This window comes from Heterodontus francisci, chromosome 42 (assembly GCF_036365525.1).
Source record: "Heterodontus francisci isolate sHetFra1 chromosome 42, sHetFra1.hap1, whole genome shotgun sequence".
Taxonomy (NCBI): Eukaryota; Metazoa; Chordata; class Chondrichthyes; order Heterodontiformes; family Heterodontidae; genus Heterodontus; species Heterodontus francisci.
In genome coordinates this window covers 22,989,093-23,013,031 of record NC_090412.1, presented here as the reverse complement: position 1 = coordinate 23,013,031, position 23,939 = coordinate 22,989,093, and the positions used below count along the sequence as shown (strand labels likewise).

At 44.3% G+C, this 23,939-nt stretch overlaps 1 protein-coding gene across 1 annotated transcript in view; it reads left to right on the top strand.

Moving 5' to 3' along the window:
- The window catches only part of ldb3a (LIM domain binding 3a), a 141,059-nt gene that overhangs the window by 64,468 nt on the left and 52,652 nt on the right, over positions 1-23,939 (top strand). The window contains exons 4-11 of the mRNA XM_068020366.1: positions 5,420-5,440; positions 9,095-9,099; positions 10,290-10,490; positions 15,346-15,359; positions 18,727-18,918; positions 21,727-21,763; positions 22,464-22,555; positions 23,387-23,467. Of these exons, the coding sequence (XP_067876467.1) occupies positions 5,420-5,440; positions 9,095-9,099; positions 10,290-10,490; positions 15,346-15,359; positions 18,727-18,918; positions 21,727-21,763; positions 22,464-22,555; positions 23,387-23,467 (643 nt within the window). The remainder of the gene's footprint in view (positions 1-5,419; positions 5,441-9,094; positions 9,100-10,289; positions 10,491-15,345; positions 15,360-18,726; positions 18,919-21,726; positions 21,764-22,463; positions 22,556-23,386; positions 23,468-23,939) is intronic.

Sequence of the window (23,939 nt, the reverse complement as noted above, 5' to 3'; positions counted from 1 at the left end):
ACTGGAGAATTCGGAAGCGCACGCCTACGTGTGGCAAAGCGACCTGCATCCACCCCATAAGGAACAGGAGGAAGGCCATTCAGCCCGTCCAGCCTGTTCCACCATTGTTACGTCATGGCTGATCTGTATCTTAACTGTGTCCACCCAGCTTGATTCTGTAATTTTTAATAGCACCCAGTGGGTTTCGATCGGTGTCGGGGATTGAGTGGAGATTTCCAAGCATTTGATGGCGGCCATTAGATTCTTGAATATTGAACTGGCTCTGGCGATTAAACTGAGTGAACCAGAGCCACCTGCTGTCGAAGGGCACATCCTGGAGGAGGGAGCACAGGAGAGCGGTTTGGGTTCTCTGCCCATAAGTCCTCATGCTGAATTTACACAGTTACGGATAAACGTCTGGTGCGCGAATGAGCAGTAGATTCCAATTTGCAGTTCCCTGGAATAATCCTGCAGCTACGATGTATTTGGGCTACGTGGAGTCAAGTGGAGCTTCTTGGTCTCTGAGGCAGTTTGAAGACTCTTTCACACCCCCTTTATTATAAATAGACGCTCGCCTTGGCTTCTTGCATAGTGTGGAGATAGTTGACAGATGACAGTATTGACTAATACCATCAGTGGGACATATGGACTGAGGAATTAGGAGTAGGCCACTCGGCCCCTCGAGCCTGTTCTGCCATTCAACAAGATCATGGCTGATCTGATTGTAACCTCAACTCCATATTCCTACCTACCCCCAATAACCTTTCACCCCCTTGCTAATCAAGAATCTATCTACTTCTGCCTTCAAAATATTCAAAGACTCTGCTTCCACTGCCTTTTGAGGAAGAGAATTCCAAAGACTCACGACCCCCTTGAGAGAAAACATTTTTCCTCATCTGTGTCTTAAATGGGCGCCCCCTTGTTTTTAAACAGTGACCCCGAGTTGTAGATTCTCCCACTAGGGGAAACATTCTTTCCACATCCACCCTATCAAGACCCCTCAGAATCTTATATGTTTCAATCAAGTTGCCTCTTACTCTTCTAAACTACAGAGGATACAAGCCTAGTCTGTCCAATTTTTCCTTGTAAGACAACCCGCCCATTCCAGGTATTAGTCTAGTAAACCTTCTCTGTACTACTTCCAATGCATTTACATCCTTCCTTAAATAAGGAGACCAATACTGTACACAGTGGCTGTACTGGGTTTAGGATCTTTCCTTCCAGTGCAATTGTCCTATTTTGCTGTTGAGTGCAACATTGGTGCAAAGTGAAATTGATGCAACAACTCTTGTGTAAATGTAATTTTGATCTGGAGCCAGTAGTGTGTGTTACTGGACTAGTAATCCAGAGAATGTGAGTTCAAATCTCACAAGGGCAGTTTGAGAATTTGAATTCAGTTGTGAAAAAAAATCTGAAAATAAAAAGCTGGTATTAGTAAAAGTGCCCGTGAAGCTGTTAGATTGTCATTAAAAGATCACTGATGTCATTCAGCAAATGAAGTCCTCTGTCCTTACCTGGCCTGGTCTCGATTTGATTCCAGTCCCACACCAGTGTGGCTTGCTCTTAATTGCTCACTGAAGTGGCTCAGCAAGCCAGCTACTATAAAGTAACAGTTCAAGGAGAAGGCTCACCATCGTGTTCCTTAGGGCAACTCGGGATGGCCTTGCCAGTGATTCCCACATCCCGAGATTATTTTTAAAAAGACTTGGGACCTGACCTGACACTAGATTGCAGTCAAGGAGAGAGTCTTACCCTGCTCTGTGCTGGAGTCAGGGCAGGCCCTGGTTTACACAGTACTGTCCTGAAATTCTATAGAAGGAGCTTTACTCTTCTGTTGCAGGCCTGTGAGTACTTGAAGCTGACACTGAACTGAAACGTTTCCTTTCCCAGCACTGAGTGACAATTGAAAGTTCTTTTAAGATCTAACTTCACAAGAAAGCTTTGGGCAGGCAGCTTCATGTGGTATTTAAGCAGCCTTACTGGGACTGGGGAAGAGAGATGGGGTCCCTGGTGGTACAGGGATAGAGAAATGTGGCAATGTAGAGAGAGAGAGAGGGGTGGGGGGGGGGGGGGGGGGGTGTGGGCGGGTGCAGTAATGGTGACAGTGTAAAGAGAAATGGGAGCTGACAAGATAAGGTCCTCAGATGAAAGAGGCACCTCTGAAAGCTAGACAGTTGTCGGAGTGTACAGTGCGGTGAGAGAGAGCTTAAGCCTGGCTGGATTTCAGTTACTGTCGTCTGCCAAGGATCATTTTATTCTGTATAATTTGTGTTTTGTTATGTCTGTAATCCTCTGCTGAGTGGATAGCATTTGAGGTCCTGCATCTCTTTGCGGTTGTGATACCATTACAGTGAACCTGTTCGTGGGAGATTATCTGCGTGAATGTTTGAAGGGTTTATTACGCCAGTTAGCATGAATCATGTAACATGAATGAATTCATATCACACCTTTCATAACCTCACAGTAAATAAAGTACTTTTATTGACTGTAGGAAATGCAGCAGCCAAGTTGTGTGCAGCAAGCCTCCACAAACTATTGCCAGATCAGCAAGGTACCCGGCCTTGCTGGGATAGTAGGCGAGCTGCAGCCTCTCCCGCACCCTCCTCATTAATATTGGTGCCAATCTGTTTACTCTTGCTTGCACTCTGCACATTGGGCAGAACATTTAGCTCCACAAAGGATGGGGACAGGGATTAAAATTCCAAAAATCCTGAAACCTGCCTCCAACGCACCCCGTTCCAGTTTTAATGGAGACTGGTTGGGGGATGGGTGGCTCAGCTGTTCACGAAAGGCAAATAGTAGGTTAAATATGTTAATGAGGCTACAAGCCTCAGATTTTAACGGGCTTTTATATTTAGCGGCTATAGGCCGGATTTTCCAGGGCTCGGGAAACCTGATCGCTCCAACCTGTCCCACCTCCCCTCAGCTGTCAGCTGGGTGCTTTTCCAGCACTGCTGGTGGGCCAAGACGAACAGGAGTGTTTGCCCTGGGCCCTCACACTCAAGCTAACCTCTTATGATCTGCAGGCCCCACAGCTTCCAACCTGATCGCTCCAGCCACACCTTTGCATCACTTCTCTCTGCTTCCAGGCTGCGGCCTATCAGCCTATGCCTTCCTGCTCGACAGCCAGCCAGCCTCGTAATCTAACCGGGTGGGAAACAGAGACAGAACATTTCATCTGAGGTCCTGCCGTTTAAATTCGGGAGGATAGCCAGGTTACCCACATTTCCGTATTACCCAGCCACTACAATCCCAACCCCCGCTCCCCACTATCAGGGCCAATGTGTGGACATCCTAAGAGATTTCGAAAGATGTTCTCGACAAGAAGGGCCGTGATTTTGAAAACACATTGAGGATTGAAGAGCCACAGTACTGCAATCCAGTGGTGGCTCATTGAGGTCAACACCCTACCTTTTTATTCTCGGATCTGTTGCTGCTTTACGTAGAGTGGTCACCGTATCGCTCTGCAAGGGTTATATCGACTAAGCATCTCCACATTTTACAACCAAATACGGCAGCACTCCGAGCAGCTGCAAGTGTAACTGTGGCCAAGTGAGGCGGGAGCCCAGTTTCTTTCAGACTGAGGGCAATGAACATGCAAAACACTTCAGCCTTCTCCAGCCCAGCAGAGGAATATTCGGAGGCATGAAGAGCGTGGGGGACAGGGGGGGTTGTCGTCCTATAGGGAGAGGGTGAGTGAAAGGGAGGATTCTGAGACACCGAATGGGAGAGCTTGTGTGGCAGAACAACTGAATCCAGCTCAAACAACGTTGCAAATAGTCAGAAACAATTATTTAAGAGCAACTGATGGTTTCTAACAGTATTGGCTGAGAGAGCACTGCATGTTGTAATAAAGATTTAATATCTATAATTTTGTATGCTGTCTCCCTGCTGCTGTCCATCTGTCCTCTGGGTGTGTGCAGGAGATTGAGAGATGGAAAGAGATAAAAGAGAGAAACTATATTTGTTTTTCAGTTTGTAATCTATATTTCAGACGGTCTCCATTGTAACTGCTGCTTTTGGGATGTCAAACTAAAAGAGGGCCTGAAAATCCCACTGGGCCTGTAGAAAATGTTGACCTACCGTGGTGGTACAATACCCAGTCCATGCCACAAGGGGGCACTAGAATGCCAGTGTTGATTATTAGCCTCTAGTGGCCATATTACTGCAGCAATGCCATTCTCAGCCGAGTCCAGGCCCATCACTGTACTCTGACATGGTTTGATCCTGCACATTTACATCAGCAGAAATTGTACTGAAAGACATTCGCCCGTCTGTGTAATCATCTTGGGTGTAATTGCCCTGTTGCTTGCTGGCACCGTAAACTGCTGACTCTGGGGCTGGCGCAGTCTGAGCCTTGTCTGCCGTTTGCTCAATGGGCATCCGACGATGATGGAAGTCAGGGGCAGGAGGCTGGCTCACTGCCCTCCTTCTCTTGATGTTGCGGATTGACCTTTAACCTTTCAGCCTGGCGTCTGTGGCAATGGTAGCACAATGCACTTTGACCCCACTGTGGATGGGCTTCTCATCTGAACGAACTCAATCTCTTGCCAAACGTCATGTTGAACTGGCGACGCCTCTCCCAGAGATCTGAATGTGGCTGGATGCAATGGGTCTGTTGTCTCCTTCTCAAGTGCATTTGGAACTTATTGCCCCGCAGTGGGAGATGACTGTTCGAAGCCAACAAATTTAAAACTCTTGTAATTTCCTTTTTAAGGGTCTGGGCAGGTACCTGGTGTGTTGGGTATGTGATGTGCCTCAGTCCTGTCCCTGGGTCCTGGTGCCCATTGTGAGATCATGCATCGTGCCTGGTTGCCGGACAGTTGGTTTTACCAGGTCCAATCACAGACCTGTTGCTGTAGTCACACACAAAGAGGAACTGCACCCCCCCCCCCCCCCCCACCTCACTGCTAACTATCTGACTTCAATCCTGTGCAACATTCATTAAGTAGAACCCAGACTCAACAGAATATACTATTTACTGGGCGTATTGGGTCCATGGGTGTATTCAGTGAAAACTGAGCCTTACTCTGCAGGGGTGGTGCTGGAACAAATGGGGACAAGTGGTTTTTCGGCAGAAAGGGAGTCGTGACAGATCGGGGCTATTCTGGAGTGTGCTGCACTGCACTGTGATTTTAAAAACTAAACCGTCTTTTTTTAATTCTTTCCTCCCACAGATCGTCAACACTGCAGCCAAGTTAGTGGGCAGCCATATTGTGGTAGTGTGTGGAGTGATGTGATCTGTTAAAGGGCAGCATGAAGAGCCCAGTGTTGTTCCAATTGCTGTGTTTGCCCCTTCTCTGAGTTTCTGTGCAGCATGAACTCAATTTGAGGTTGTTTTCTTGGATGTCGAAGCCCAAGCTGCTTTACAGATCATTGCTGTGGTGCAGGGTTTCATTTCATACTGAATACATAGAAACAATGCAGGATTCTCTTGTAGTCTGTCCTCCACCTGCCTGCAGTCTGCCAAACAGAACTGACCACAGGAACGGGGGAACGTGGAGCCTTTTCCTCCTGTCCGATTTCCTGGGATTTGAGCATCGGTGCGGACATTTCCTGAGTCTACTGTTCCAACAAAGTTTTGGAAATAGTCCCATTGCAGATATTTGCCTTGGTTATGAAGTGAGTGCAGGGCTGTATTGGTTTGGTCCAGCGAAGAGTCAGCACAGGCACATTGGGCCGAGTGGCCTCGTTCAACGCTGCAAACTTCTATGATTTGGCGCAACCACCAAAATGTCCATCCAGGATGTTAGAGAGCACATCGATCCCCTTTTTATGCAGCAACAACTTGCATTTACATAGGAAACCATCCCAAGGCGCAGGAGTGTAAGCAGACAGAACCTGACACAGAACCAAAGGAGATATTAGCCTGAGTGACTAAAAGCTTGGTTAAAATGGTAGCTATTAAGGAGGGCCTTAAAGGAAGGTAGAGGCGGAGAGATTTAGGGATGGGATTCGAGGACCAGTGTTGGGGCGAAGAGATTGGAGCATGTAGTAGAGGCTAAGGTGAGAGAAATGCAGACGGTCATAGGGCTGGAGAAAGCCACAGATCTGGAGAAGGAATTGAACACTTTTGTGTGAGCATTTTCAAACACAGGCATTGGTGGACCAGAAGCCATTGTAGGTCAGTAAGCTCTGGGATGATGTGTGAGCAGCACTTTGTGCAGGTTAGGATACAGTCAGCGGAGTTTTAGAATTTATACAGTGGTGTTGCTGGTGCATTGCCCCTGGGTGGGAGGGCAGAAAGAGTCGAAGCAACATTCAAGAGAAATGAGTGACAAAGAAAAGGAAAAGATTACCAGGGAGAAAGGGGCAAGATTAAGGAAAGAAGCTGAAGGCGGGAGATGATCCAAGAGATAGGCGGGCGCATACGCATGCCACAAATAAGGCTGCACGGACGGGCAGGTAAGCCAAGAGAGGATGTCCAATATGTGATGCGTAATGGGGTGACACACGGCAGTTGGCACAAATGAAGAGAGAGCGAGCGTGAAATGACAGATAAATGTTAGAAGTACACAGCAGGAGAGTTAGCATTTGAAGTAGAAGTTTGTTGATGTCTGACAGTGTTTCAGTGAATCAGCCTACTGTGTCTTTCCAATGTTTTCTGTATCGATGTGAATGGTTTTAGATTGAGAATTCCCTGTGTACTGCACGTTGAAACACACCAAGGAAACCCCAAAGACCTTGTCACTCTGTCCACCCTCATCCTGGTGTGTTCCGACCTCTGTGCACAGGAAAATTGGAAATAAAACGAGAGAAAATGATAGATAGATACAAGGACAGCTCTGATGGAGATCACTCCTGGTTTTATCTGATAAAGCTCTATTTTACGTTTACATTCTGTGATAGATTGACCCTAAATTTCCTGGGCTGTTAGTCACATTTATACCTGCCTGAAGTGAGGGAGCTGAAATCTGACATCCAACAACTTTCAGCCCCATTTAGACTGAACCCTTAAATTGTGGTTGGGGACACCATTGGCAGGTCTTGCACGCCCTCCTCCTGACTGCCTCGGGGCAGTGTTGGAGTGAGTTCCCGGAGACAATTGTTCGCTTTCCGCCCTGACAGGCCTCCGTAGAACCTGAATCAGTTGAGATCTGCTGTGTGTCTCCTTGAGGCCTTCTAAAGGCCCCTAACCTATAGGGTGTTGATGAGGGTTGCCAGTCAGCATCACATTGTGGTTTCGCTGGACCGCTGAGGCTGTTGCTCCAGCTCAAAGTGCATCTATGCGTCAAGCCAGTGCGAATGTGATTGATGCAGCTGTAATACCTCCCCTGATTGAATAATCCGTTGACCCTGTGTAGTTTCACAACTGAAAATGGCCCCTTGCATGAGAAGCTAACGAGACCAGACCCCGAATGAGTCCATAGTCTTCATTGAGTAACAAAATAGAGTGTTGCCTGCTGACTGGTTGGCGTTTGGATTTGATGCCGGGATGCTGGTGTGAGGTTTTAGTCCTAGTGTGGAGCTTTTCCAGTGGTGATGTTGGGTTGCAGATAAGCCTCCTCGCCCCAATCTCAAGACTGAGCCTCAGTACCAGAGTCTGAAATAATTGCTGCTTTTATATCTCCGCATCTGTGTATCCAATCTGCAGGAACTCCGAGGCAAAGGCAAACTTTGTGCAAACTTCAGTAGATGCGAAGCACAATAGGCCCCTAGGGAATCTCAGTTCAGGCTGAGCACTGGCTGAAAAGAAAGCTTTTCTGGCCTGCATGGCTGGCTGGGGAATGTGAATATTGCATTGGTTCAGAAGGACCTGTCCGAGGTGGGATGGTGCAGAGGGACCTCCAAACCATGCTGTACCTGACCTAGGAGCGAATGAGGTCACCACAAGACCATCCTTGTTTGGAGGAGAACTCAACCTTCAGTTCTTACTGTTCCAGAGGTCGCTGACTTCTGCCCTAGGGTAGTCAACCCTCCAGCATTGTCCTGGATTAACAATTAATCTCCAGGACATTGCTACAAGAAACCCAGTGCAACCCAGGAGAAAACTCAGGGCAGTTGGAGGCAGGAGACTGTGTGATTAAATCCCTCCAGGAATACATCCGACCAGAGTTGACACCCTACTCCACCCTATTCTTTTCAAAAGCTTCTGATTTCAGGCTGAAGGAAAAGACCATCACCTGTCACTGTCCAACCCTCCGTTGGGTGGAGCAGTTGGGTGAGCAGGCCCCTAAGAACATAGGAATATAAGAAATAGGAGCAGGAGTAGGCCATTCAGCCCCTCGAGCCTGCTCCACCATTCAATAAGGTCTGATCTTGGCCTCAACTCCACTTTCCTGCCTGCCCCTCATAACCCTCAACTCCCCAATAGTTCAAGAATCTGTCTGAGTCAGATTATTGCAAAGATTCCTGACCCCCCAGAGGAGAAATTCTTCCTCATCTCCATCTTAAAAGGGGGACCCTTTATTCTGGAACTGTGTCCCCTAGTTCTAGATTCCCCCATGAAGGGAAGGATCCTGTCAGCATCTACCCTGTCAAGCCCCCTCAGAATGTTTTATGTTTCAATAAGATCTCCTCATTCTTCTAAATTCCAATGAGTATAGGCCCAACCTGCTCAACCTTTCCTCTTAAGACAATCCCTTCATCCCAGGAATCAGCCTAGTGAACCTCCTCTGAACTGCCTCCAATGCAAGCATATCCCTCCTTAAGTAAGGAGACCAAAACTATGCAGTACTCTAGGTGCAGTTCCAGCACTACTTCCCTACTTTTATACTCCATGAATGTACATAAAATGCAGCCAAATTTAGTTGGGACAATTCTGGGATTTGAAGTGAAGCGGGGCATTGTGGACACAAAAAAATTAAAGGTTGAACTAACAATGCCCCCCAGTGCTACCCTTTGCTCACCAATGGCTATAAGCTAGATTCTGCAGTGCATGCTAGTTAAAAAGACAGGTATTTTGGGCAATGAGGCAGGGTTGTGCAGTGCATGCTGGGTAAGGGGACCTGGTTTTCAGGCAATGCTGGTGTAAGCAGTGCATGCTGGGTAGTGCAGGAAGTTTATGCAATGCATGCTGGGTCTTGCCTGATCCTTTAAAGCAGTTTCTGTGCTATCTCAGCATTTTAATGCCTCTGGCAAGGATGCCAATATGTTTCTGTCACAAAGGGAAAAGAATAAGTGTTTCACTTAAGCATCCCCTGACATCCAGAATGAAGAGGGCATGGCCGGGTTGGCATCTGCCCCTTCATCTTCCTCCAACATCCTGGAATTGAGTTGCTGATGGTTTCCTGTACTGCTGAGTTACCTCAGCAAATGCAAGAAACCTCTGTTTAAATCGCTTGTATGCTTTTTATTTGAGGGGAGGGGCTGATGGAATGTAGTGCAAAACTGAGGCCCCTTTGAACAACTCCTAGTCAGCTAGTGACCTGCATGGCCTGTTCTTTCTCTTGACGATATGTAGACGTTGGGCAAGGATAAACAGAAGTTTCACAGTTCCGTGGTTGTCTCTCTTTTCTGTATCTATAGGTCCCCCTGATTGAAGCCTCGTTTCCCACTGACTGGGTTCGTCCGAGTTAACTTCCCTTCACCAGCGAATCTCTGCAAATGGAGACATGGGATGCTGGGCTCTGGGGTACCTATCCTCTGAGTTCTCCCTCCCCTTTCCCAGCAGGAACCTGCTGAGCCCATCTAAGTGTCTCTCCTGAGGTGCTAGAGGTCAGGAATACAGTGTGTGAGATCTGTGGACACTCTGCTGACATGACACCATTCATCTATTTTAAGATCACTGAGCCATGGAGTTTAAGTATAGCTTTGGTGTCACTGAAGGCCATTGGCCTTTTTAATCTTGTGTGTTCAGTTTTGATTTTTTTTTTGTTTGTTTTGTTTTGAACATGTTTGGGGGGCTGACGGTCTCTAGGGTGGCTCCTTCTACCTCTAGCTTTCCAGTGCAAGAGATCAGACAAAGCTGACTTTCATTGTGCTTGCTCCTTTCCCCCTCTCAGTGAGTCCCAGAGGCAGATTGACCATTTTTAAGATGCGTCTCGGAGTCACCCTGTCATTCTTACCCCAACCTATCAGTGGCCTTTTGAAGGTGAGGGTCCAAAGTGACACACAGTGTTCTGAAAATGGAATCCCAGTGTGAGAGAATTGGGGCGGAGACTCAAAGGAACGATTGACAGGTGGTGTTTTCCTCCTGGGACTTCTACGTGGACTTGCAAACGGGGATGAAGGCCCAACGTAAATTTAAAAGAAGTAGCTTCTGCTTACCCATCGCCGCCTCCCTCCGTCACCAGCTATACTTTGCCTTGTGTTGTTTGCCTCCTTTCACAATTTTCTCTCCTCTCCTTTCTCACTCCCACAACCAATAGTGAGTATGTGGAGCATTTCAACCCCAACGTCCTGAAGGACTCCGTGTTGTCCACACACAAGCCCATCGAAGTGAAAGGCCCTGGTGGGAAGGCCACAATCATCCATGCCCAGTATAACACCCCTATCAGCATGTACTCCCAAGATGCCATCATGGATGCCATTGCTGGTCAAGCTCATGCCAGGGGCAGTGATCTTTCAAGGTAGGCCAAGAGAAACTAAGATGTGTTGCTTGCATGCAAAGACTTTGAGAAGCCATTGCATATCTCCAAAGTTTGTAAACAAGGAGGGTAGATTAAATAAAGCCATTTCAAAGAAAAATAAATGATTAACATTTAGTTAAAGGATAATGATTCATTAAAGGATGTTGAATGAAAAGTAAACTTCTGGCCTAATAGGTTTCCAGAGAAAGCATTAAACCCGTCATTTCAGAGAGTTGTTTGCCATGGGAGTCTAAGCAAGAAGCTGTAGACTGGTACCTGAAACAGTCCTGGACACTTGGAGAAGTGTCTGGCCTGCAAAATATCGGCAATGAAGCACTGGGCTGCAGCAGCCATGAGAATGCCGGGTTGATGTATTTTGTCTCACCTTCCAACCCTGTTTCCTCCCCCTCCACTGGCCAGTGTTGCTCAACAGCCCAATCTCAGTCTAGCCAGCACTCCGCAGAAAGGGCAAAGTCGAAAGAATAGTTCCTGAGATATTTACACATCTGAGTGGCGCGAGCTGGGATTTGACGCCAGACTCCACCCCCAGCATCCTGTCCAGTCCCGGTATCCAAGCGAAACCAAAGGGACAACAGCCGATCACAAAATTACTGGCTGGTTTGGGAGACTTTATTTCTTAACTCCAGGGATAAACAGACAGCCATTTTCAGAATTTCCTCAGGAATTCTTTAACACCATTACTTAGACGGAGAGCGTGCCTCTTTGCTGTGGCTTCACACAACTCATTGAACTATTGAAACAAGAAAATTGTTCTGCGACACATGAAGCACTTTCTGTAAATGCAGCCTGTGAGTGTGTCCCTATATGTCTGACTGTATATGTGCAGCATGTAGCTGGCGTTGGGCACTGTGGCAGCTGCTGTTTCCTCCTCCACCCAGTGCCCGTACTGAGGAGGTTCCTCGGGCGGCAGCCAGAGGTGAAAGGTCATCATGTGCTTGCTTTCTTTGTAGCCTTGACCCTGGCGAAGGGGCTTTGGGCCTTGTCCATCAATGGAATTTGAGGCCTACTTAGATTTTAGATGGTACTTAAAAGTTCATGCTTTGAATGAGATTTTACTGAAAATCATGGCGTGGTATTGTTTAGATTTGGGCACAGGCTTCAGTTTATTTTGAAAGACTCCAGATTGGCGGTATAGAATCAGTGAAAACTGACGCATGTATTCCGTGAGCAGTCAGTGTGTTCTCTGCCGCAAGTATAAATCTAACAGCTACTCACTGAAATCGCTCTCTGAGAGAGGGAGCCTGATAAAGCCAGAACCCGCCAGTTGGGTTTTATATCCCACTCCGGCTCCTGTATTGAAAGGACTATGTAGTCTTCCCAGCCCGTGATCCTTATGCCACTTGTATTCAGAGTCAGCCACTCCATTGCTTCAACAACCAAGATGGGGCATTGAAAGCAAGTTCAGGAGTTTATTACTGTTTGTTTTAAATTGTTTGATGGAGTGGATTTGCTGCTAGGATCTGGGTCCAGTTTGGACAGAGGAAATTAAAGTATCCCCTTGCTGTCAGGTCCTCGGTGAAATGAGTTTGCCCAATGTTGACTCAGCTCCTGGAACACAAGGATCCAGAACAACTCCAGCTTCGGTATTATTGGGCATTAAATTAGCTATATGACTTGGAGCTCACACGATTGGCAGACTCGTGTATGAGATGGGAGAATCCCAATGGTGGCAGTACGTGTTTGAAATCGAGACGTAACATAGCGATCTCTACCCTCCATCTAACTAAGTGTATTGACCTGGGAGTGCTGGAAGGCACTAATGTTGGGTGCAAAAACTGATCCAACATTTGAGCGAGCACAAGAAGAAGAAATTGACCCCAAATTTCATCATATAAAAGATTTTTATATTACAGTCGTATTTTTCAAAGTGTGGGAAAAATACTTCACACTGTAACATTCTTTAGAGGTTTCCACACTCTTGTGACTATCTGAAACAGGTCTTGCCTGATGATGCAGTGACCGTGCCATCACTATGGTAACAGCTTTTGTGGTATAAACTCTTCTCATAATTGTGTGATCTCCCATGTGGATGGCTCACTTGAAGCTTCTCAAACTGTTAACAATGTGTTAGTCTCTGTAAATTAGCGATTATTGTTGCGATTCTTCTCATTTTGATTGGTAGAGCAGTGTTTTATTCTAATTGTATGTTGCTTCTCTTTCTCCAATCCCACCCCCACCCCATTCACTCTCACCCCTTCCACCATTCCCATCTCTAACACACAACTGTCAACGTCATTTTTTTGTTACCTGTCAATCAAACCTCCTAATAATCACGGATACTAATGATCAATACCCTGGTGGTCTTTGATCATGTGACCCTCAGTGGCCCTGAACCTCCATTTGCGTAAGTAGGTCCATTTTTTGTAACCAGACTATTGTTTCCTAACCAAATCTGTACTAAACTCAAATGGGCCAGAGACACCATTTCAATCACAGGCCTGTGAGGTGGGAGTTTCCCTTTAGTTCCTTGCCATTTCATATTGAAATTGTGTCGCGACATCTTCATTTTTGGTTTTCCACTTTTAGAAAAAAAATTCCGCAAATGTTTCGTAAAAGCTCTTCACCTTCCGCCTCTCCGCCAACAGCAAGTAAACTCCGAGGGTTGCCATTTGTTGGCTTGGCCTGTTAGATTGTTAGACCTGTAGCAGCATCAATATCTTGGGGACATGATGCTAAATTTGTGCTGCCAGCTGTTGGATGCTAGTCACATTCGTTGTAATTGAATGGGCACAAGGAGCCCTGGTGCATGACTGCCAACCACTCATGGTCTTGTGCCTGAGCAGCCCGGTGCACTCGCTCACCTGCCTCCTAACTTGGAAACTTACACTGTAGAGAGGGACTTCAACAAGTGTTTAAATAGGCCATTAGATTAGGCCCATTGGCAATTCTTTCAGGTGAGGGCAGGTTTGATGGACTGGAAGAATGTAGCAGCTTTCCCCATGTTGTGCTCGCCCAAATTCACTGAGTTTGGCTGAGATGGGACTGGACCCCAGAGTTTTTCTGTCATCCTTATTAATGTCAGCCTGATGTTTGGTTGGAGTTGGAGGTTTTGGGGGAGGGGAGTCCACAGATTAGTCTGTCTGTGCTTGTTTGAGGTACTGCAATATAAAGCTCACCTCTGGTTGGTTATCTAATAGTGTGAAGGCATTGCCTGCAGTTGGCTCTCATTATGTTTTTGCATAAGCCGTCAAAATGGCACAAAGGTGGGTAATTATCAGTTATTTGTTTCACCAACAGACCATGTCTCATCGAGACGCTGTTTCAGAATTATCCTTTTTGCTAGCCATTGCTCCCAATCAGATCCCTTTTCAAAAAGATTTAGATCTTGAACCGGCACCGTTTAATGTGGACAAAGATAAAATAACTAACAAGGGATTGGAATATGGTTTGAATGGAACAGTTATGCAGCATATTAATTTGGAAAGTGAATTTATGGTTTATTATAAATGTGATCAGCCCAGTTTTCCACTACAGTGAATCAGGCAAACAAGGTATTGGGTTGCATTTTAGAATAATAGAATGCAAGCCTGAAGAAGCCAGATGTGAGAAGATGGGTTTAGATCAACCAAAGTTGGATTACATCTGGAGTAATACTTGCATACCATAGGAAAGATGTTATAGCCCAAGAGAGGATGCAGTGCAAGGCAACAAAGATTACATTTTGTCTGAGGAATTTAAAATATAAGGAAAGGTTAGGGAAACTAGACAAGCTCTTATCAGAAGAGAGATATGACGGGATATCAACAAAGTTGATTGTGACGTTCAGGTCTCACTGTCGAGGATTTCAGAATTGGAAAACTTAAAAGAAAACCTTGAATTCTGATCATCGTAGACTAATGGAATAAGGTACCAGGGATAAATGGGCCAGAGAGGTAACTAAATGTGTCTGTAGAGATTTGGTGGGAAGGTGGATTCCAGGTTAACCACAACATGGTGCGTTTGTTCTTTTCCAGTTCCTAAAATGTCCTTCATTCCTGACACATAGCTTTAACACTCCATTGGATGAGTACAAATATTGTCCAGAAAAATTATGGTATATGAGTTATTTTTCCAGTAATTTCTTTGCACATGATTGAAGTTGTTAAAAATCAGTGTAAACCTAAAATGCTGATGTCTGCCCTTACAGTTCCCCCACAATGTTGCATGGAATGTTGAATTGAGTGTGTAATATATACTTATATATTAAAAACATCGAGCCAGTCTGTAGGTTGTCCCTGGACTCTTGACTCTCGCTACCTAAGCCAGAAATTCATTTGATTGTGATATTTTCTAACCATGAGCTAACTATCACGTTCAGCGTTTGGTGTCATGGCTTAGAACCAACCTGTGACAAAATTAACTTTTGTATACGATATAATTGCTCTGACGTTTTGGAGTGGACTGTAATCAGGAATGCACTCAAGAATGTCTTGAGTAAAAGGTTGGAGCCTGTTTTGTGGAACGTTTGGTGCAACCAATGACAGGTTGTTTAATCAAAAGATTTTGTACCTGTGGGGGAAAACATCACAGTACATTTACCTCAAAAGAAACAGTCAGTTACCAATTGGCAGAAAGATGTGCTTTTAGCCCGACCTTTGCAACTAAAAGTTTGTGTTGTCAAAAAGCACAAGTATGGTCAAAGGGACACAATTTTCTGAAATGCAACAAGATATCACTGGGAATCTGTCATGTCATCTACAGGGACAATGGGGAGAGGGGAATGGGTTATGTAGCATTGCTAGAGACTGAAAATTTGAGTTCAGTCTGTTGACCCCCATTATAAAGGAATGTCCTTTCCAAATTAATCTATTACATACATATTTTTGGAAGAGTGTGATATTCTAATATCGCTTAGTAATTCTACTGACATCTGCTGAATGGAAATTAACTATTTCTGTGAAACGAGTACAGTGAATTAAGTAAAATCAGTTGCGAAGTTGTTTTATGATCTACTGCTGTGTACCTACTGGCTTTCTGATGATCCCTATTGAAGAGGATAGCGATAGGGCTTCACTGTCATGCTGTCAAACAATTGGGCTGAACAATTTTATAATAAAATCTGTAGACAAGAGGTTGGTGGGTTTTTTCTTGAGGTCATTGATCTTCCAGAGGAAGTCACAGACACTCTAAGACTGAAGTTTATACCAACAAACTGATGATAAAGCTTGTCTATGCATGAAGTGGCAACAGCTGAGCATTACTAATAGCCAGTTTCTTTACCAAATAGGACTGGGACGTTAGGCAAAAGTGATTTAAAGAAGGGAGGTGAGAATGCAAAACATGCGCTGGCTGCATGCACTGAGTGACCGTCACTGAGAGTGAACTAGTGGGTGTTTCTTTAAGGGACAAGTCAGTAGAGCACAGAGCTATCTATCAGCTGCTGATGGTGGACTGAGTATGTTATACGGCAAAACTGCGATGTTTGAGGGATGCCTCTGAAGACATAAAACTTGTAGCCTGTTCTTGTTTGAGTCACATATAACGCACACTGACTATAATACTTCACTACCTGAGGTGCAAACATTCCTTTAACCACTTCATTGACAACAATTCTTCTTCTCAGTCCTTTTCTGACTGTTGGTTACTAAGGAAGGTTTGGCTAAGTGACGTATACATGAAGGTTGCATTGACTGACAATTGTCCCAGCACTCAATGGAATCCAGTTTTACTTCTATTTTGGAGTTTAATCTGGTATTTCAGTCCTGATTCTCAGCCCCTTAGTGACTGTAAAATACTGACTGGATTTAATTTTCAGTATCTCAATACTTCAAGGTCCCAGCTTGTTATTAATGTTCTTTGGCCTAAAAAGCCGAGACTGGCAGCTATTTGTAATATTTCATGGTCCTCTTTACTGCCTCTTAGTCCAATCCAGCAATGTTTTTCAATCCACTTTTAGTTTCAATACTTAGCATAGTTTAAAAAGTTGTATCATAACTATAAACTCTGTATTCCATTTAGATGGCTCAAGTGTGCCTGGCATGTTTATGATAAAGAATAATTTGCCTTCCAAGGTACGAAATATCTGGGCCTGATTCAGTTTAGGATCCTCACTTGTACATGTATGACTAAGGCCCAGATTATAGGTGAATGAAATTACACTATGGGGAAGGGAGCAAATCTGAACATGAGCTGAGACTGGATCCAAACTCCTAATCCCTGGCTCAAGGGGAAGGCAACTTATTTTCTTTGCCAGTGGGTTGTTTTGCCTTCAGGAACAAAATGGGCATGCACTGGATGAACACGGCAGAGGGCAGCATCGTGATTACACACATTCCGTTTCTTATGTCCTTGCACACTGAGGGAATCGAGGGAAATGTGGATAGGGCAGGAAAGGGGAGTTGAGGTAGAAGATCAGTCATGATTTTATTGAATGGTCGAGCAGGCTTGAGGGGCCAGATACCCTATTCCTGCTCATATTTCTTGTGGAATCCTATCCCCATCTCCACCCCTTTCAAAAAATGGGGAGCATTAAAATTTCACCTTTAATGATTGGTACAAAAAGTACACTTGGTTTCTGAACTCTGGACCTAATTGGTTAATCACTCAATGTGCTCGTGTCCCTGCTCATTGGCTCCTGCACGAAGGGGTAGGGCAGTGAGGCGTGTTATCTGTGAGCATCCATAGGCAACTTAGAAGAATGTGGCCACTTGGCTACAATTTGTCCTTAGAGCCATCTACAACCAGCTGATGAGCCCCATTCTGGAACAGATGAACAGGTGACCATGATATGATATGGAGGTGAGTACCTGACTAAAAGACTTCAAGATTGACTTTATATAAAGTTATCTCACACTCCACATAACTTTTCATCTTCCATATTTCCTATATTCTCTTTCTTCCCCCTTGCTTGCCAAACCCTCGGTTACCATGACAACTGAGTAAGATGGCCAACTCACTGCTCCACAACCACCATCAGAAATGCCACTCTATTAAGCCCACAGGATTCACCATTTAGAGATAATAGTTTCCCCTACCACCACCACTCCACCTTCCTGCACAACTCCAGTGGCTTCACTCAGCCTACCACCTGCCCGCTAGACTTATTGCCCATTTAACAGTCGGCTGCCACTGGGACTTGACTCTGGGCACTGGGTGTGCGAAGCGAGGGTGTTCACCATAGTCATTAGATGCGAAGTAGTTGAATGGAACCACTGCTGTTGTAGAAGTTTTAACTTGTGCATATACGAACTGTAGAGAATGAGAAAGAAAACTGAATGCCTCCTTTTTTTTTTGAAGATACGTTTTTTGAGGATAGGATTGGAATATCTCTCATGGAACCAGATATATATTTAAGAATAATTGGCATACAACATTTTTGGGGAGGGAAGGGAGGAGTAACTATTTTATTCTGAAGATTTTCTCTTTCCCTGTTTAGGGGCGCCCCTACTGCTACCCTGGGAAATGCCAGCTAACTCAGCATAGACTAGTATTTCCTGGTACCACACCAGCCAGTGCTTTTTGTCTTGAAACCTATAGCAAGGAGAGGGAGCATGCGTGAGATCCACCTTAAATTTGTGTGGAGTTTTTTTAGCTCCCATTTGGTTTGTTTAATTCCATTCTGTTGGTTTTTGAATGGGCCATCAATGTATTCATAAACCACATGTCCAGCAGTAAAGTCACCAACTACACCATCCTGGCTCTAACATCTGGGTATGACTGGAATTTAGACTTTAGTTCAAGCTTACTGATACAAGGCTTGGTGGATTTCAAAAATCTAGAACATGAATTTGTTTTTATCCAGTTTTGCACATTGGTACTTTTAAATCATATTTTTTGCAAAGCAGATAAATGGTAACATAATGTGTTTGAGCTGAAACATAGTGTCAGGGAATCACCTTCTCCCTGAGCATCCCAGAGGAAACGACAAGCAAAGATTGCCTGCTTTAAATTGGAGGGCAACCGTCCCAGGATACCATTGTAGTCCTCCCAGTGACCTGCTTTGGCGTATCACCAGTACAGGCCTTGCGAGGGCTTACTCAACGTTCTTGTCAGCTGCAGTTGGGAGAGAGAAGATGGCAGAACATGCCAGGGTTCTGAATCCTTGTCAAAAAAAAAAAGTTTTGTTATTGACTAGAGGGAATCCTACAGACTCTTAGAACTGAGTTGCCTAACAAAGAGCTAGAAAATGTCTTGCTGCACCTGAGTATACTCTGCCACAGACTGGGGTTGCCAGTGGTGGCACTCTCAGCGATAGGTTGGGGGTTAGGATGTGTGATTGTAAAATGAAACTCTCTCTGTTATTGCAGTAACCTACATGTTAAAGATGCTCTAGTCGACAGTGCCTCTCCAGTCTACCAGGCTGTTATTCGTAACACTAACAAGCCCCATCAGACTCACCAGCAGGAGCTGGATGAGTGGACACGCAGGGCTGCCAATTTGCAGTCCAAATCTTTCCGCGTCCTTGCTCAGATGACTGGAACACAATACTGTAAGTATAGCGAAGCTTTCATTCTGTTAAGTTCAATAGGGAGAAGTGAAAGGTGCACTCTGCTGCCACGTTACTGTTGAGACTTGGGGTTAGATCCAGCCTAGACTGGTGAAATAAAAGTCTTCTCTCTTTCGGCTGGTGCTAAATGAAGTGAACTGATGTAGTATTAGCCCAGTGTTCACTGGGTACAGGCCAACAGAATGAAGTGACCTGTGATTGACACTAAACTAAATGATCAGTCTCCCTATGGGAAATAGTGCAGTAGGAGGTGCTTCTGTGCAGCTGGCATTGAAGCTTATTGTGAGGCAGAGTAGAAGGAGCTTTACTCTGCACCTAACCTTTACTGCAACTGATCCAGAAGTGCTTCATGGATGAGACAGAGAAGAGGGAACTTTACTCTGTGCCTGATCTGTAAGTGCTTGACTTACCAGTGCCGAGGGAGCTTTGACTTCAATCTAACCCACACTATACCTGAAACAAGGTGCTTAATGGAGCAGTGTAGAGGGAGCTTTACTCTGCACCTTACTTGGGATTGCTCAATGGGAGTAAATACTTTACCATGTCTACTGGATTAAGCTGGGTCATTTCCTCCTTCTACGATCTATGAAAATGTTTATTGCTTGAATGAAAAGCACCAACTAATTATCTTTAAAGTAGTAGATTTTTTTATTAACAGTTTCTAGGGGATATAGCAAGATCCCAGGAGAAGAGGAATGGGAACACATTGACTGACGTCTGACATCTGTGTAACATTCAAGCCATCTTAAGTACAACGGTTTTGACTGCCAAAGTGTTGTTAATTTCCAGGCTGATGGAGGTTTAAGTCATCTGTTGCAACCTGAGCAAAACAGACTTGCAGATGTATGAGCATACAGGCTCACTATATTCAAACCAGGAGGCCAATGCTTCTCCACACTACTACAGTTATATAGTAGCACTGGTGATGGTATGGGAGCAAATGTTTAACAGCCTGCCTGCTGCTGCCCTGTTCAAGCCCACCCACCCCCATCCCCTTCCCACCAGGACCGACCCACTGGCTGGCACATGACTTCCACCCTTACAGAACTGGTGAGCTACAATATGGCACCCACTTGATATCTGAACCTTGCTGGTGACATGGTAATGAGGCCAGGCACCAAGCAGCAGAAACAAACCAGTTCAATCCCAAGAAATCTACGAAGGGGCTGAGGGTAATTATTATCGACAACAATTTGCAAAGTGTTCCTGATGATTTCTGTACTGCAGTGCTCAAAGGGTAAATGATGGGGATGAGTAAATGTCCTTTTAGTGAGCTGGAGGCAAGTGCAAACAGTAGTGTCAATGTAAATAACTAGGATCTTTGCTCTCCTCCAGCATTTGGAAGAACTCCTCTAGAATCTGTTACAAGTTCCATGAAACAGTTTAAGAGCAAGACTAGCAGTAGTCCACCTGTGTCTTGGTAGCAGAAAGGGGACACAACTTGTGGGGATTGAGGACTCGAAGAGATATTACGAATTGGGGGTAGGAAGAGTTGAAATTGTGGGGTGGTGCTGAAACCAAGAAGCTCCATTTGCTCATTTGTCATATGGATGCTTGAGTGTCACATGAGCACTAACATCTAAGCAATGCATGTATGGAAGTCATCGCCAGTTAGGGACCCAGTACAGTTCCAGCAGGCATCCCAGTTACCAGCCACGTTGCAGCAGATGTACCATTCTTGCTGTGATGGGATGTGGTGCAGAGTGCACGAGTGAGCAGGCACTGAGGGGCTTTAATAAATTAACAGCAGAGGAATATTAGCAGGAGAAAGCTACAGGTCTGCACTTACTACACATTTTTATGTCAAAATTCTGAAATTGTACTCTTTCTCCACCCAAAAATAAGTTTTTAAAATCCTGGCATAGGCCAGAACTTAAAGGTAAAGATTTGGTTAATAAAGTGATTTATTTTTATAAATGTTCTTCCATTTCTCCATCCATCTGTCTTTTTTCATAAACAGGTCTCCAAGTTAACAGGAGTGCAGTGTAATATATTCTGTGCACCCTTTATTTTTAAGTACATTGTTTAAACTACTCATTTTCCATTCTGAAGATTAAAACTTCTGAGTTATTTGTTGTAAACCACTCAAAATAAATATACTTGAAAACAGAAATGGAAGACTTCTGTCAAACTGCAAGAGTAAATCCTGCATTTGTATATCTGATCTAACAGGCCCTTTCTAATGTACGTCATGAATTTTTCACCATGAACTTCTCGTCTTAGATGGTCTCCTCTTCCCTTCTTTAAGCAGGACTGCGACACCTTCATTGACATCCTGGGCTTGTTTCTAATGGAACTGGATGGTCCAATATGATAAACTGCTGGATCCTGGCTTCAGTGCAGCTCAGGAAGAGAGCAGAATGGTTTTCTCTCTCTGGGATTGGGTGGGGCAATTGATTGGACATAACCCTTTATCCTCTTGTATTCAAATCTAGCTCAACAGGATGCAGGGTTTACTTTAGTCTTCCATGCTTTAATTAGTGAATGGTGTTGCGATAAAGCTGACTGATAACAGTATTCACCAAATCTGCTCTTTGGGCAGATTTTGTAGTCTCTTCCAAATTGCTGCCAAAGCTTTTCATGTGTTGTGATTTGACAGTGGTTAGACCTGTCCCCGAGATTAAGTTTCATAAAAGACAACCTTCAGACGTTTAGAACTGGCATAGCTTTCATCTTCTATTGAAACACCCAGACTAAACAGATCATTAGGATCAGTGTTTAACTTGGAGCTCTGTGGATGTAAATTATTTCACTGGGCATGGTAATTCATTGACATCTTTTGTTTTATAGTGCAAGATCCAGATGAGGATGCTATGAAAAGATCAAGGTAGGCTTCTCGCAACAGCAGCAATCATTTGGCCGACTGAACACATACTTCAGGCATTTTACTGTTGAATCGTTCATATGATAAGCTTAGCAATACACTCAGCGTTAGTTAATTTTAGAAATGTGGGGTTATTAAGATAACATAATTAATTTCAACCTTGGGTTGAAAATTTTGAAATTGGACAAGGAATATTCTACACCTAGCTCTGCTTATGACAGACAACTAGGGCTCTGTAGGTGTGGGTATGTGTTGACAGTTACAGGGGATCATTCTCGAAGTGCACATTTTTTAATGGGTTAGTTGTGCTTTGGTAGACCACAGTGAGGCATTGGTATTATATTGCAGTGCTACCCAAACGATCGTCCTCCTAGAAAATGTGGTCTGTCAAATTGAGACTAATGAGTGGGAATTGCTTAGGCTTCATATCTCGTTTTCTGCTAACACATGATCAGCTTCTTTTGATGTGTAAAGGGTTGCCATTTTAACGGTCTTAATGATTCAGAAACCAATGTGCAAAACATCTTCCTGTCTTTGTTGTTGCAGCAAGAGATGAATTGGGGATTTTTTAGGCCTTGTCGTTTGTGTAATGCATTAGTTGGTTTGTGTGTTATATTGTTATAAGGTCAGGAGAGTGGAGGCCATATTCCCTAATCCCTTACTCTTCTCCTCCTCTCTCTTTCTCTCTTTCTCTATGCCACAGGGAAAAGTTTGAACATGAAGTAAAAGGTCCACGCTTTACCAAATTGCGCAAATGGCATCATGGTCTGTCTGCACAGATCCTTAATATTAAAGGTTAAACTGCCCACGTGTAATAAGACACTTGACGATAGAATTACTAAACAAAGAAAAAGAGCATATTACTGTAATAGTGACTATAAAAAAGTAGTGTGAGAACATTGAATCTTTAAATAAAGTGCTTGTTGAGTGTCCTTAGCCTTATATCCCTTCTCTCGTGTATTGTAGTGCTCCTAGCAGCACAGTACTTCTCCATGTATGAAGGTTTCTCTGCCAATAAAATGCTAAAAGTCCTTTTTCTGTATAAAGAGTCAGATTCTGTACCTTTGAATTCCTTTCAAAGAAATGTTAGGGAATTAATAGTGAGCTTCTTAGTGTTTGAGAAAGAGTGCAGTTTGAAAGGACTATTGCTGGCTCAATGATGGAAATCTAATTGTCTAGCCTGAGGGAATGCTTACAGAACATAGTTGAGTCTGACAGTAGGTCAGATAATGAGCCTTCAGGGGAGGTCAAGGATTGGAAGAAAATGGGAATGATTTTCGGGGACATAACACAATGGACAACACATTGCATCTCATTTGAAAGCTGAATTGGTTTATCGTACCAAATCACAGGTAGCTGGATGGAAAAACCTTGTTCTTATTTACTGCTGGTGCTCGTCACCACCACAACCTTTACCCACAATCCCTTGTCCTGCCTAAGCCTGACAGGATATAAGCACCAGGCTGCTATTTGTCCATTTGAATAATTACTTAACCAATAGTTTCAGGTGCAGCTGTTGCATGCTGCTCGCCCACCCTCTTTCCCACCACATACTCCAAATCATTGCAGAGGTTGAGCAGTATTCCCATAACATTCTGTTTAAATAGTTGTTATGTTATTGCTTAGGTTCTCTCGCAAAGCAGCCCAGCATGGCAGGAACGTCAGCTTATAGTCTGGGTTTCTTATTGGATTCATATTCTGCAACGAGTATTTAAGATTGGGGCATGGAACTGAAAAGGGAAACGGGGAACCATGCTGAATCCCACTATGTCTGGATAATGTACACTGCATTCGGACAGAGAGCTGTGTCCCCTGACCCAAGCTCAGTAAAGGCAGAAGACAAACCGTACAACCAGACAATTGAATCAAAATCCCCATTACATGGAGATTTCTTTTCTTTTAGACACTTAAGATGAGGGGCTGTTAGAATGAATTTGGATGAATATATATTATAGTGATCCAAAAAGTCTTTTTAAAATTACTTCCAGTGACCAGATTAGGCAGAATTATTCTGTGGTAATTGTATTGTGTGAGCATTCCTTCAGAAGTGGGGAAATTGCAAGTGTATCATCATTTATTTAACTTTTGGAGGTTATATGTAAAATGAAGCTAGATTGAGCTGAAGGTAAATGACTGGGATAGAGAGATTGAGGAACGACTGCATCAGAAATTTATAACA